At 45.9% G+C, this 14,705-nt stretch overlaps 1 protein-coding gene across 1 annotated transcript in view; it reads right to left on the reverse strand.

The window, feature by feature from the left end:
- BMP2K (BMP2 inducible kinase) overlaps positions 1–13,307 on the reverse strand; it is a 49,588-nt gene extending 36,281 nt beyond the window's left edge. The window contains exon 1 of the mRNA XM_030947585.1: positions 12,932–13,307. Within this exon, the coding sequence (XP_030803445.1) occupies positions 12,932–13,079 (148 nt within the window). The 5' untranslated portion in view covers positions 13,080–13,307. The remainder of the gene's footprint in view (positions 1–12,931) is intronic.
- Between the last annotated feature and the right edge of the window lie 1,398 nt (positions 13,308–14,705).

Consider the following 14,705-nt stretch of genomic DNA (forward strand, 5'->3'; position numbering starts at 1 on the left):
CTGCTCCCAAGCTCAAGAGCTCAGCATTTGCCAAACCAAGAGCAGAAATAGCTCCCTACTTCTAAAATACTCCATTTCTACATACACATTTCAGAGTTCAGTATTTCTCCACTTTATTTTAAGCAGGCAGACAATGCATTCCAAGGGCCATACCACTGCTCCCTTTCCCACTGCCCACACAAATTCCCACCATGTAACAAGCTGACTATCAGGGCTAGTTTAGACAAGTAGCACTGTTTTTCTCAAATCTGCATCTGCTCCTCCAGCAGCAGCTGTGAATCACATCCCAGCAGGACAACACTGTGCAGCCACAGCAGGCAGGTCCGCCACGCACACCTCTGCTAATGGCACTGCTACCCTGCCACAGGCTTGCGTGTCTGGATAACACTTCTCCCAGCATCAGCTGCAGGCCAACCTCACAAAAAAGCTCTGACAGAAGCACCAGCGACTGCCTGGGGGATCCAAGACACTTAAGTTACTGAGCAAGATGGGAAAGCTGAATTAAGGTCTGCTACAGACCTTTGTAAAAAGTTTCTGTATTTATTAGCACCCATGCACCAGACACACCCAAGGGCCAACCCTGAGATGCTTAAGACTCAGCACAGCAAACAGCGAAAGGAACAGAGCTTTGTGTCCTGCAGTACAGCCCAACATCACCCCACCTGCCTCTCCACATCCAGGTGACTTGCTAGCATGTCTGACTACTGCTTCCATGGCATCCCCTGCTTGACAGCCTTGGCTACTTGGCTGCTAGAGAAACAAAAACCACCAATTTCCTAAAGCAGATAAATTCCCTAACACACTTGCAATTCCTGCAGTAACCTAAGTTTAAGGAAGATCAAAGCAGATGGACTGCAAAGCTCACTTAATGCATGCTTTTAAAAAATAAACAGACAAAACCTAAAAACCCAAGCATTTGCTACACCCTGCAAGGAATGCATCTTATGCACTCAAGACAAAGTATTTTATTTCTTAGGGTAAAGCTGATGCCTTCTCATACCTGACTGGAAAAAGACCAAAAACCTCCCCATATTTCCATCTTCAATCAAGCTGCTTGAGAGTTAGTCACAACCACTGCACTACTTTTATGTATTACACCATCACGACCTCCTTCTGTTCACTGGGGAAAAAAAAAAAAAATCAACTAATGCATTTAACTCTGCAACTATGTTTAACAGAAGCCTGTATGTAAGTCAAGTAATACTTCCTTCCTGTCTGCAAGGAAAGGAAGGCTGCCAGCAGATCACCAATAGTTCAATTTATTTTCTATGAAAATTACTGTTAACATCTACTTACTCACCTGTGCTTTTCATGAGAAAGCTTTTAAACTCACCCAAGACATGGATAAGACACCTACAATGAGCATCCAGTAGCACAGTTTACAAAAAAAAATCACAAAACCTGAAAAATTTGAACAGCAGTTTTATCTTTTGCATGTCTTCCCCATCTTCTTTGTTCACTGAACTCAGCTCCAGCTGTAGTTTAGTCTGACTTGAAAACAGTGAGCTGAAAAACCACAACAAGGACATGATCTGTGCATACAGGCTTGACAGAATTCACCATTCTACAATGGTGAGGTTAAGAGCATGAACTCATTTTGTTTCCTAGATGAATTCCAAATGTCATTTGCTAATTTTTTTCATAAAGCTTGATTTCAGGTCCAGTAAAACCAAAAAATCAAATATAGTTACAAATTAGTTAAATCTGCAGGTAGATAATCCATAGCCAATATGCAAATACAATATGCATGACTTTTCTGGAACTGAACTTAATTGCCATACCATAGTTACCAACCAGTAACTTAAAGTTTGTTAAGAAAACAAACAGCTTATCTCTACCAAACACTAACTTACTCTCTAGCTGGCCTTTCATTTTCCTTGCAATCACTGCTGGGATTGTGATTTCCATGTGGAGGGCCAGGAATGCCCAGCCAAGCAGGGCTCTCCAACCTCCCCCACACGCCTAAGAGCGCACTGAATGCCCCCGAGCCGCCGCGGCACGGGAACAAAGCCCGGCACACAGAGCCCGGCTCCGGCCCAGCGGCTGGTTCGCGGCGCCCTGGACCGGTGCCACCTCTGGCTGCCACACAAAGACAAGAGCCACCAGGCCACGCAGACGCAAACCAAGCCGTTTGTAACGCCTGCGGCACTTCAGACTGAGGCAGATGTCACTGCAAGAGTCTCTGCTTTCCTCCTTTTCCAAGGCATCTTACACATACAAATGAGCAAGATGAAGCCCATCTCTTCCCCACCAGCAAGAGCCTACAGTCTCACTCACCTCCACATCAGAGCATAATTCACTGACCATTTCTTCCAGGAGCATGACTAGAATTAGAGCTAAAACACCCAATATGAATAACTAAGAAGGATTTTCATTATCTTACCTCACAGTCTTTAGCTGTTTGCAAATACTGGTGGCATGTTTAAACTCTAGCATACCAAAGGTGTATGCTGAGATACAGACTTAGCCAGCCTAAGAACAACAGGGGACCAGTAACCTGTAACAGCACAATACCTGAGATCCGACCTGCTTACGCCAATTAACAGAATTATAAGCCATTTTAGGCAATAGTATTTGCTTGGCACCTGCATGGGGACAGGCAGTTCTTGAATGTCTACCTGGTACATGCTGAATATATTTGAACACTCCAAATTGCTTATAAAGCATCTCTCAAGACCTTGCAGCACTTCTGTGCTTGGGATTTCAAACTTCACACTGTAATACATGACAATTTTAAAAAACCAATACACTAATTTCACAACAGTCTAAGCAGCTTGATAATTTTAAATCAACAAGCTAGGCTGCAATGGCAACAGGATTACAAATAGCAGAATCAAGATGATCAAAATCATTTAGTATCTCTCATACAATTCCCATGTTTCGAGAAGCTAGTCAACAGTGGTAACTCAGAACAACACATTTATTAAATGGACTGATCTGGAACTCATGGGTTTGGGGAAATCTCAGAAAATGCAAGTGTTAGGACTCAACTACCACCTAAACTCAAGTATGTCCTTGAGCAAAAGCCTCCTCTTAAAAACACAGCCATACAATTTGATGTCAGTTTAACAAAACAGCAAATCATGAGAAAAGCATGTTTAATGGAGAAAGCAAATACTTGAAGAAAAGCACAAAGCTGGGAGGATAATACTGTAAAGTCACACCAAGATGGATGGAACTCAAAGACTACAAGACTAGGCCAAATAAAATGCAGCAAACTACTACTTTTGAGTTGCCAAAACAACATAAACTTGCTTTTCTATCTTCAGATTGCCTAAGACAACTCTGGATAGCTCTTCTGGGATCAAATACTCCTCCTGTTGCCTACACAAGTTCTCATGATGTAAAAGCCAAGTGACAATTCACCTAAACTCCGGGCAAGTTAAAGTTCTCAACTCAATAGATGCAGACTGTGCTACTGAGCTCTACTGAGACACAACAGCAAGGCCCAAAGAAAACCATTATTTCATTTGCTTTTCTCCAAACAATTAATTTTCCTGCACATCACACAAACCAGACCTGACCCCCATGCCTAATGCTGACACACTAAATTTCATTCACTCTTCCTATTCTAGTCTCATCAACACACATTGTATTCAGGTCAGGTTCTTATACAGACATATCAGCAGAGTAGAATTTAGTGCCTTACATTCTTTAATGATCTATTTGCTCTGCACCACTCTTATAGTTATATGCAAGTTAATCATCCAGAACAAGAAAAAACTTGTTCAGCAACAATTTCTCTAAATAAAAGCACATTCAGTTTTTCAACCTGCAGGAATTGCAGAAGAACATAAGAAAATGTCATATTAATCACTCACTTCCAAAGCTATTTTTGTTTCATAAGAAGCAAAACGCTGCAACAATTACTCATTACAACTGCTACTGAAAGACAAGATGCACAGATAAAAATCACAGCCAGAGTAACAAATTTTTAAAAATGAGTCAGTTCAACAGAACTGAAACAAACCAGGAACTGGACCATCCCTATGTTTTGGCACATGATTGGTAGACTTGCCTATTGAAGTTTCTAGGCACCACAGGAACAAATCCACCCATTTAAATAACATGCAAGTTTGGAAGGAAGCCAAACATACCCATGACTCTGAATAAAATCTCCTGAAGCCTGTAACATCAGAATTCCTATCTTAGTTTTGCATGTGGCAATTAAGGCACAGCATGTTACAGAAGGGATGAGGAAGAAGCCATCACAGAGCCAGGACGTTCCAAACTCTACCTGTATCTCTTGTACAGACTCATATGACTCAAGGCAAATCCCTTCATCTTTTTTCTCCATCTCTGGAGTAATGGCTTTCCAAGAGCCAAGTGATGCTCTTTGCAGCAATACCAGCTTTGATACCTCTTGAAGAGCAAATAAAGACTGCTCAGAGATGTTCACCCTCACCCGAGTCTCTATAATCAGCTGTTCAGTACTTTCACCACTAGTCTCAGAAGCAAAGGAGACCTAATGATCAGCAAGACTAAGGGAAGACTCTTCTACCTTTACAGGGAGAACACTCCCAAATGTGCCAATTTTCAGTTCCACTAGACAAGAGTGCTTTAACAGCGATGCTCAAGGACAAAGTAGCATGTTTCTCTGCTACCAAACCAAAATAAGCATTCCTTATTTCATTGTGACAGCCACCTAGGATCAAAGCTGGGGTTTTTTTATTTCCAGTTGGCAACCTTCATTTGTCTACTTTCCTCCACACTGCCTCTGTTCAGAGACCCAGTTTCACAGATGAACCCACCCATACCCAAGACATCCCACTGGAACCAGAAAAAAGTAACCAACCCAGACAAGCGTGAGCAAGGAACATGCAAATGTGGAGAGGAAAGGAAAGTTTCCTACCTCCTTAACCAGGAGACAAACACTGAAGGAGACTGAAATCCATTCCCAAGACAACCAGGGAAGCAGGAGCAGAGCAATTCATGCTCCTTTCTCGTCAGCAGCTAGATAGTGATGCAGAGAAACACAGACTCCTCTTGGAGGAGAGCAGGGGTTTCAGGATCGCTGCACATCTCCATCCGATGGAGGAGAACACGCAGGGCAAGTCATCTCTGCCTCAGCACAACAACCGAGCAGCGATGACGTGACCTGCACCAGGGCACTGCTGCTTGGCACCACTGGGACCTGCCACCACCCTCAGACTGCCAGCTCCAGGCATCACTAACAGGCAAATATCCCAAACACATCAGGAAGCAGCTGTTCATCCAGCACATGAACAGTTTTTAAACTAAGCCCATGAACACAAATGAGGAAAAGAGGATGCAAGCATCCCTAACAGATGCTTGCAAATCTAACGGTTTCTTAGGAAAAGGACGACATCTGACACAATCAGGTTAGTGACTGATCCTGCCTGTGCTCTGGGTTAGTCCCCAAGGCACCACCCAACTCTCACACTGCCCTTTGGCAGGCACAAAGCATTCATAGTGTCAGTTAACACGGCTCAGCTTACAAACCAATTCCTTCAACTGCGGCAGCCTGCTTAGCTAGAACATTACAGAGGCAAAAAATAGCTACAGCAAGCAAAATATAGCACAAGGTTAAGGAATTAGGAGAATGAAGACAAACAAAACACTGTAAACCAAAGAAAGCAATGCCAGAGACAAGCAGCACAACCCAACTCAGCACCTCCAACACCTCTCCTCTGAACCAGAGATGACATCCAGAGAGCATATGTGCACGTTTACAGAGCCAACCAACTTCCACAGCTGGAAAGGCAGCTGAGCTCACTTGGTTAACATGCTTATGCAATACGACACGCTCATTCTTTTTTCCCTGCTGCCAAAGCCAAGTGTGCCAGTGACTGTGCTGCTCCCTGGACACTGAGCCCATCCCTGGTGTTAACTTCTGTTCTCCATGCACAGAACCACTTCAGGAACCCTTCCCCGTGGGTAACATAAGGGTTACTGACTGACAGCTCTGCTACCACACTGACAGCCCAGAGAAACACATACTCTCTTCCAACAATTACTGGCTCCTAGTTAACTTAGGTCTGAAAAGGAGTTCTACTGCTTTTATCAAACCAGTTTTCTTTTCCATGCTGACCTGCCAGACACTGAGATTTAATTTAAAAGTCCGTTAAACCAGTAAAACACACACACAAAAAATTTAAGATCTTGCATAGCCTTTTTAAAAGGTACGCCATGTCCTTCTCAGACACAGCTAACACAGCCTCCATTCTCCCATGCTGCCTTATCCTGTGAGTGTCCAAGAGCTTTCTCCAGCAGCACATCTGCACACATACCCTCCCCTTAGGAGGGTATGTGTAACATTAACATTCTTTATCAAAATGCGTCTGCAAGGAAGAAGGCAAGTAGATGGCACACACATTGGCACATCTGTTTTTCCTCAAAATTTGGCAAAGGAAAGATGGCTTGAGTATTTGTGTGATATTAACATGACACTGCTACAAACCGAGTTCCTTCTCCTGTAACCATCTGACTCTCAGCCACTAGCCTGAAAACTTAGCTTGGAATTACTAGATTCCCAAGTACTTCCTCTTCACTTAACTACTGCAGGCCACACAAAAATTAAAGGGATAACATCCTCAAAAAAAGACCATAACTGTGTGCAGTTAACAAAGGTGTAACACCACCCGTCCATATACACACGATGCAGGAAGGAGTGTCCGCAGGGCATGCAAGGACTAATAACTGGATAATCAGAGAGCATTAGACCACGTGCCCTAAGAGCTGAACTTGGCCCTGGCTGTACAATAGATGCCTTTGTTGGCCTACAGATGTTTCCCAACCTGTTCCTTTCTCCACCTGTGTCCCAGAGGCACACAGCAGCTCTGAAGAGCACAGCAAGAGCAACTGCTCTGCCCAAGCGCCACCACAGTGCTCAGCACTCCAGATGTGTGACTGACTGAGTTGGAGCTTCATTCTGTGTGCTACATTATATGAAAACAGACATTTTCCCGCATGACAAGGGAATGTGTAACACAAGGATGACACACAAATCCCCAAACTGCTTTTGGTTTGTGTACTCATTACACAGAGCACAGCTCCATGCTGTGCTAGCCAAACAACGCTCTTTTTTTTTCCATGTGAGCTGCCTTCATGAGGCTCAGGAGGTCACAAGAAAATCCCCCCCCACACAACACAGGCTCCCCATCTTTCACTACGCAGAAATCAAAAGCTGGTCTAGGATCTCAGCACCTGCCAGTCTGCAGATACACTTGATGTAAGGCAGCTGTGACTATTTTGGGGAGTGTAGAAGAGCTTCACATGTACTGTATTATGCTTTCAGCCAAAACAAAAGTCAGTTTCAAGTACTCACTCTTTTTCTCCCTTCTATCTTGAACTAGAACAAACCATATCTGGTACTCCATTATTAGCAAAGCAAAACTGTTTGAGACAGAATAACAGGCTTGACCTTTACAGTCATGTGCAAACAGATTCAGAAATGTTTCACTCTGGAAAAAAAAAAATCGACATGACCAAACCAACTCAAATGCCACAAGTTAGCTTTCCAGACAGCCTTCCAGCTCATAATCCACTTAAACAACTGAACTAGATAACAGCTGAAAATAAAACAGCAGCTTCCACAGAGCAGCAAGTCGCAAACTAACCAAAACCAGTACTGTACATGTCACCTTGTCTCATAGGAGAACACCAGCACACCCCAGCAGAAGTAGCCCTGCACTAGGTATAGCATATTCATAACACCTGCCAGAGAAATAAGCTCTCCCAGAGTTAAAAACTGGGACCACACCTCGTGGAAACACTTGGAAGTACTAAAGTCCACAGATCCATTACAATGGCATCTCTCTCTATTTACCTCTCCAGAAAAAAGAACAACAAACAAGCCCCACCTTGAGAGGAGATGAAGCAGTGTCAGCCGTACAGCAGCCTCCTTCCAAACTTACAGAAGCTGCTGGAGCTGCAAATCCTCACAATACCTTGCTCTGGGGACCAAAAATGATGGTGTAAGAGGTTAATTGAGGTGGGGGTAAACAAAGGCCAACAGAAACTTATGCACAACACAAAGTTTATTTGGACTACCAACTGAACTGCTATTGCTGAGACATAAGGTAGAAAAAACAACCACAACAGAACATTCAAGACTACGCCAATTTCAAAAGCGGTTTGGAAGAACTTAAATAAACAGCATGACTACCTACAAATACACAGCACAAGAGCTCACAAAACAGGACCTGGATTCCTCACAATTAAGGCTACATTTTTCTTAGGCCTGAACTAGAACAGTATGAATGTAAGAGGCCAACCAAATCATAACAGTTATCAATTACTTACAACGACTACACACCAAGTGGGATAGCAGAACTCACAAGCAGCTCATTCCTTCACTGGTGTAAGACACTGGAGGAACAGTTGACTGGCTCAAAATAGCCAGGTGGGAACTGTGTGGGCTAACAGGGTGAGCTCTGCAGGCTGAGACAGCCACTGCTCCTCCCCTGCCCCACACTATAATGGTCTGACTGACTCCCTCCCTGCCCCAAAATGGCGGCAACTGACCCACGGCCACACCCAAAATGGCGGCAACTGACCCACGGCCTGCAGCAACCCAGACCTGTTGAAAGGTTTTGTCTGGAAGAAAGGCAAGCTGACCCCCAGAGCGGGTAGATGGGGAGAGAGCAGCTGACCCTCTGTGGGTTGATGACCAGTTTGTCACTGAACCTCCTGGGAATTTGGTTGCTTCTCTGCACACCACCTAGAAGGAATCAAGCTACCTTCCCTATTAAGAGGCCCCCTTTCACAGAAAACTGTGCTTTAACCACCATGTTTACTAAAAAAAGCAAACATTCTATTACACAAACATGAACAAATCAACTTGTAAGTACTTAATGAAGTACCTAACAGATGAACTTTACACCACTTCAGTGGCCTTTCCCCTGCCTCTCTGGTCCTAGACACAAGATCACTTGGAAAAGCAACACTTTCCCAAGCCACAGCCGCAGAGGCCCAGCACCACACAGCCCTGGACTCACCGCTTTATCAGCCTGGAAAACAAAAATAAACCACTGTACCCACTAGCACACCACTTCTTTCCACACACCCCAGGGCAAAGCAAAGTCAGAGCACGAGACCAGCCAAGTGTCATGTTCACTCTTTGCTGTCCAGAGCGGAAGAGCTGCTTTGCATCCCCTCTAGGTACCTCTGAGAGTTGGGGCACGCAGAACTACCCAGGTCTCCTTCAAGGAGAGCCTGGCATCTCACCTCCACGCTCCTAAGCAATCCACTGGCTGGACAGAGTGTGAACCACTGCAGGGGAACACTACACAGCACTGCTTTATTTTGGTAAGATGCAACACCATATACCCCACAACTCCATTAACCAATTCTGAATGAAAACAAAAAGCAGATGATGACTATCTTCCCCCATCCACAAATCAGCTTCCAAACCAATCTAGTCAATTTTGAGAAGTAAGCTGGGGAGTCCTCTGGCCTTTTCTTTAACAGCTGTAACTGCCTCTTTCTTGCTTCAGCTGCACTTGCTAAAAACGTACCCATATATTCAATTAGAACACTTCCCATAACCTCTTTGGTCTGCTCCTGGTACAAAGACAACTTAGAGCCTGGCAAAGCCTTTATTTATTCAGTTTCACCACCTCAAGCCCTGCCAAGCAATCAAGACAGTAAGACAAATGAGCATCTTGCAATGTCTACCTTTATAGCAGGCAGAAAAATCACTTTTACTGCAGTTATTAAGCAAAAAGGACTTAGTGAAGTCCAAGTCAAGACAAACAACTAACTCAGTAGTATCACTACGTCCAGCCACAACTTCCCATCTCCTCCCCATATAAGACAATATTTTGACAACTTGCTAATTTTAAGTTTCATTTTCACTCTTCACAACATAAGCTGTTCTGCATTGACATTTAAGATAAATTTTTAAGCATGTTTCATACCTCACCACTTCCATTTTGCTGCAATTTCTGAAGTATAAAGTCTTTTTCAATACTGGAGTTCCCATAACTGCAGCTCCCCAAACACCACCTCGAACTTTCAACAGATAACTCCCTGTATTTTTATTAGATTTCACTTTCCCAACTTGAGCTGCATTGCAAATACTCTGCTTCAACAAAAAGACAGACAAGGCCTTCACTCTGTATCAGGCATTTATTCCACATATTTCTACCTTATCCTCAAAATGGACAGGAATTAATTTTCTACATCAAACCTTAAGCCAAATTAACTGCTTTCTCCCCCATCTCTGAGAAATAAAAAGTAAAAACACATACCTCCATCAAACAGCATACTGACCTCTAGGTTATGGAGGCCAAGAAGTCATCACAGAACAGGTGTGTTTAGAGCAAAACAAACCATCTAACAGCCTAACACCTACAGCTCTTCAACTTCACACCCTCTTTAGTCAAAAAGATGCATTTCCTTTAGATAGCATTATGCTTTATTCAGAACAACTGGATAATAATGCTCCACACTTCTGCCTTTAGAACACTGCAATAAAACCATTTTGTCAAAGGCTACAGAAAAGCATCTGGAGGGCAACACCTGCACCAACATGGGAAATCTACCCCAAGATCCAGCCCTGCAACCCAGGAAGATCATTACAACCCCAGCTTTTCAGTATCACTACTGCCAGTCCTCCAGCTCCCAGGAGCCTCAATCCTCCACAATGCCAGGAGCTGTCTTCCTAAGATTACTCAGAGCAAAAGCTGGAAAGAGGGTAGGGGGTTAAACAGCTTGCATAAAACAGACATATCATGCTATTAATTCTAATAGCTAATAAAAACACAATATACCACACCTCTGCTAACAGAACACTGTATCTCCTTTTAAATAGATTTGTTAAGATCTTTAGATTCATTAACTGGATCTATCATTAATGCCTCATAACACAAGCTCTAACTTGGAGGACTATTAACATCTTAAATGCTATTTCATCAGCATGAGTAATAGAAACGACCTGACAAGTTTACAAGCTTCAGTTAAACTCAGTTTCAGAAACTGAAAGAAAAAAATGCCTTGTGCAAAGAGGACAGGAAAAAAAAGTTTTCTCCTCTGCCCTCACCTGAGAAAGATTATTAACCAGGGGATTTGCAAAGTGTTCAGCATTAGTTACAGGTAGCAGTATAACTAATGTAACAGCAGTGACACACAGTTCTTCCTATTAATTGCTACTGAGGCAAGGGATCGATCCTCAACGACTTATTCCAGGATAAAAAGCTATCTCCTGAGCCACAAAGCCTGGTGTCAGTTAGGAGCACCCGAGTGCCACCCGGACACTCAATCAGAGAGCCCTTCCCCCCGGCCCACACCTGCAGCACACACACACACCCCCTGTCACAGGCGAGCTGCTCCCCGGCAGGCAGAGGAGCTGGGAGAGCCCGGCCCCTCCTATTTCCCCAACCCTCCACTTGTGCCACCTGTTCTTTTCTTATCCTCCAGGCCCCTCCGGCTCCTCCCTACTGACCCGCTCCAGGGACAGCTTGGAGACTTTTCTCAGGATGCAGCAAATTTGCACTGCCCCAACCCTTATCAATTCTCGTCCTAAGCATCTATACTCAAAACACCACATAAAATCTGAAGAACAAAAAAAGTAGTAGAAAACATCTTTCAGACTCGAAAGTAGGAAGTTAATTCACACAACAGTCACATGTTAAAATTTGGACTTCCCCTGGCCCCCAAGGGGTGTCAATTTGTTTCTGTCAGCAACAGGAAGGAAAAAAAAACCCCATAATCTGTAGTGACTCTAAATACAGAACATTATGAGAAAACTTTTAACGATGTGCTACACTAAACAAAGCACTATAAAATTTCTCTCCTCTCCACTACATACGTTTTCTGTGACACTACCTCAATTTGTTCAAGAACCTACTGTCTTTTTTTTAAAAAGTCTCTATCTTGCTATCAGCCCAGCCAAGACATGACCTGCAGTCAGATCTTCCACTGACTTGGAAGTAGCTCCCAGCGAGGCCGACCAGGTATGCAGGTGGCTAATTCCTGACATCATCTTCACACCCCCAATACGAAAGTGCATACCAAATCCACTTTTCTATGACACTCATTCCTAGACAGCAATGAAAAGCTAAGTACCACTTTTGTGCTCCCATGCCAATTAGTGATATTATCTGCATGCACTTGCTAAAACCACATCTTAAATCTCCACCAAGAAATGCAAAAAAATCAGTGGCAGTTAACTAGTATACTTACACATAAATATACATAGTCTAAGCGACACGCCGATGAAATTGACAGAGATATATTATTTCACCCACATCATCCTAAGCAGTGCATTGTAAACATTCAGTAACTATGAAATATACAGAACTAGCCCTAAACTCAGTGACCTGGGAAGCGAATTACCCTTTACACACCACATCAATTACCAGCTCTGGAAGACGAACACCACACTGTTTCCCACACACAGCGCAAAACTCAAAAATGGCTCCTCTGATGGTGTCCCATGCCAGCACCTAGTGAAGCAGTACAGCTGAGAAAGTCCAGCCAATCCCATGGCTACAAAAACACACACAACTCTTCCTTCGGTCCCAGGGGCAGTCCGACGACACCAAGTGCAAGCTCACCACAAGGAGCACAAGCCGAGCACCCTGCATCGAGGGGAGAGGCTCCACAGCCCAACCTGCCAGCATTGCACTTCCACTCGTGACCGTGACACCAATCTGCTGCCTTACACCAAGAAAGAACAAGAATTTTATTTTGTCGGGTTTGTTTGCGGTTTTTTTTTTTCCCTCACCGTAGGGGGCAAAAGCAAAACACGCTGGCTGACGGAGGCGCCGCTGACACCTCACGGCGCCTCACTCACCCAAGGCACCGAGCCGGGGAACTCCGAGCGCCCCGACGAGCCCCTGGCCCAGGGAGCGGCCGAAGCAGCCCAGCTCAAAGCCCCGCAAGCCGCTCCCCGCGGGCGAGCGACTCCGCGGGGCCGGGAGGGCCCGGCTCCGGCCCGTCCGCGCCGCCCCCGGCCCGCTCTTACCTTCGGCAAGCGGCTCCTCGGGGGTCACCTGGTACCGCCCCACCGCCAGCGCCCTGCCCAGGGCCACGCCGCTCCCGGAGCCACTGCACGCCGTCCCGCCGCCGCCGCCGCTCCCCTCGGACTTGGGCATGCGAGAAAACTTCTTCATGGCGAGCGGAGCCCCAGGAAGAACCGGGCAGGAACCGGAGGCAAGCGGCGGCCAGGGGGTGCCCCACTTCACATGCCGACCGCGACACTCGCTTCTCCTCGCCCGCCACCGTCTCCCGAAGGGGAGGAGGAAGAAGGAGGAGGGGGAAGGAGGAAGGAGCAGCCACAGCTCCGGGCGGCCGGGGCGGCTGAGGGGACGCCGCGCGCTGTGCCGGGAGCGGCCGCCCCGCCGGCGCGCGGCTTGACGGCGCAGGCGCGGCCCTGCCCCTCACGAAAGTACCCGCCCGGCCGGAAGTGCGGCCGGCGCTGCACGTGCCGCGGGAGCGAGGCGCGAGCCCCCCGCCCGCCCCCCGGGTTTCCCGCTCGCGGGGCGCCGCGCGCTCCCCCAGGGGAAATGGCGGGAGGCGCTGAGGGGCACACGCACGGCTCAAAACCTACCCTCAAGGCTGGGCCTTCGCCACCCTCACGGCGTCCGTCGTGCTCCGCCGACCCATCCCGGACCGGGACGTGCCCTCGGGAAGGAGTCTGCGGGAAGCAAAGCGGTGTGGAGACAGTGTGGTAAGGATCGCGGTGGTAAAAATGGCTCTCCACACCCGGGCCTGTAGAGCCTCTTGGGTCTGTGGAGTGCTTCGAAGGGAAAGCTCAGGGGGGTGGTGGAGTCCCCTTCTCTCCTCACGTGGCTGCTTCCTGTGTCACCTGCTCGAGGTGACCCGACCCTGGCAGGGGAGCTTGACTGGATGATCTCGAGAGGTCCCTCACAAACCTAACCTAAAAATCTCTTTATCTGGGAAATATGTGGGAAAAGTGTTGATGACAGGTACAAATTCCAGTGGTGCGTCTCCACGTATACTCTGTGCAGAGGTGTGAGGGTGACTGAAAAGAAGAGGTGGGACAGGGCTGAAATGATGGGTCTGAACAGGTAACTATCAGCAATGAAATTTAATACGTACATTTCCCCTCTGTTGAAATATACTGACATTGACAAAACAAACCAGGGAATTTACCATCACTGATTCACAGGCTGATTTCACATGGGAGTCCCTCTCCCCACCCCCGTACAAATAAAAATGTGGCACTTATGTGGCTGTTTTGTTTCCTAAATGAAAACATATGCAATAAGACCACAACTGGTAAAGAACATTTTATCAGTTGCTGTCATCTTATTTTAAATCTCTCATAGCTTCTCGGTGATTTCTCATGGGCAGCTCCTCATAGCACTGACTCCATCTTCTTCACAGCACAGCCAACAAACTCCAACTCTCTCCTAACCCACCCTTTTGTAGCACTCATCTTCTTATTGGACAAAGCTGTGGCTATTAAAGGCAGGCCCGTTCCTAGTCTTTAGTGATTAGTACAGCTGCAACTTGTCAGGTGTGAGACTACCTTCTGCACTATTTTCTTACATTCTATTCCCCCACAATCAGTCTCTCATAGGAATGAATGAAGCTGAGTTTTTGACATTGGCAGTGGTAATTTAACAAAACAACCTTTCCTGCTGAACAGGTAAGTTTTGGATGGATATCACTCACAGCCACTGGTTCAGTAAAAACAGAGAGGTCCGAAGTGCAAATCTTTGGGATGATGTTTTGGTAACTAAATTAGTTTCAACTTAACCATGTTGCCACAA

This window comes from Camarhynchus parvulus, chromosome 4, assembly GCF_901933205.1.
Source record: "Camarhynchus parvulus chromosome 4, STF_HiC, whole genome shotgun sequence".
Classification (NCBI taxonomy): domain Eukaryota; kingdom Metazoa; phylum Chordata; class Aves; order Passeriformes; family Thraupidae; genus Camarhynchus; species Camarhynchus parvulus.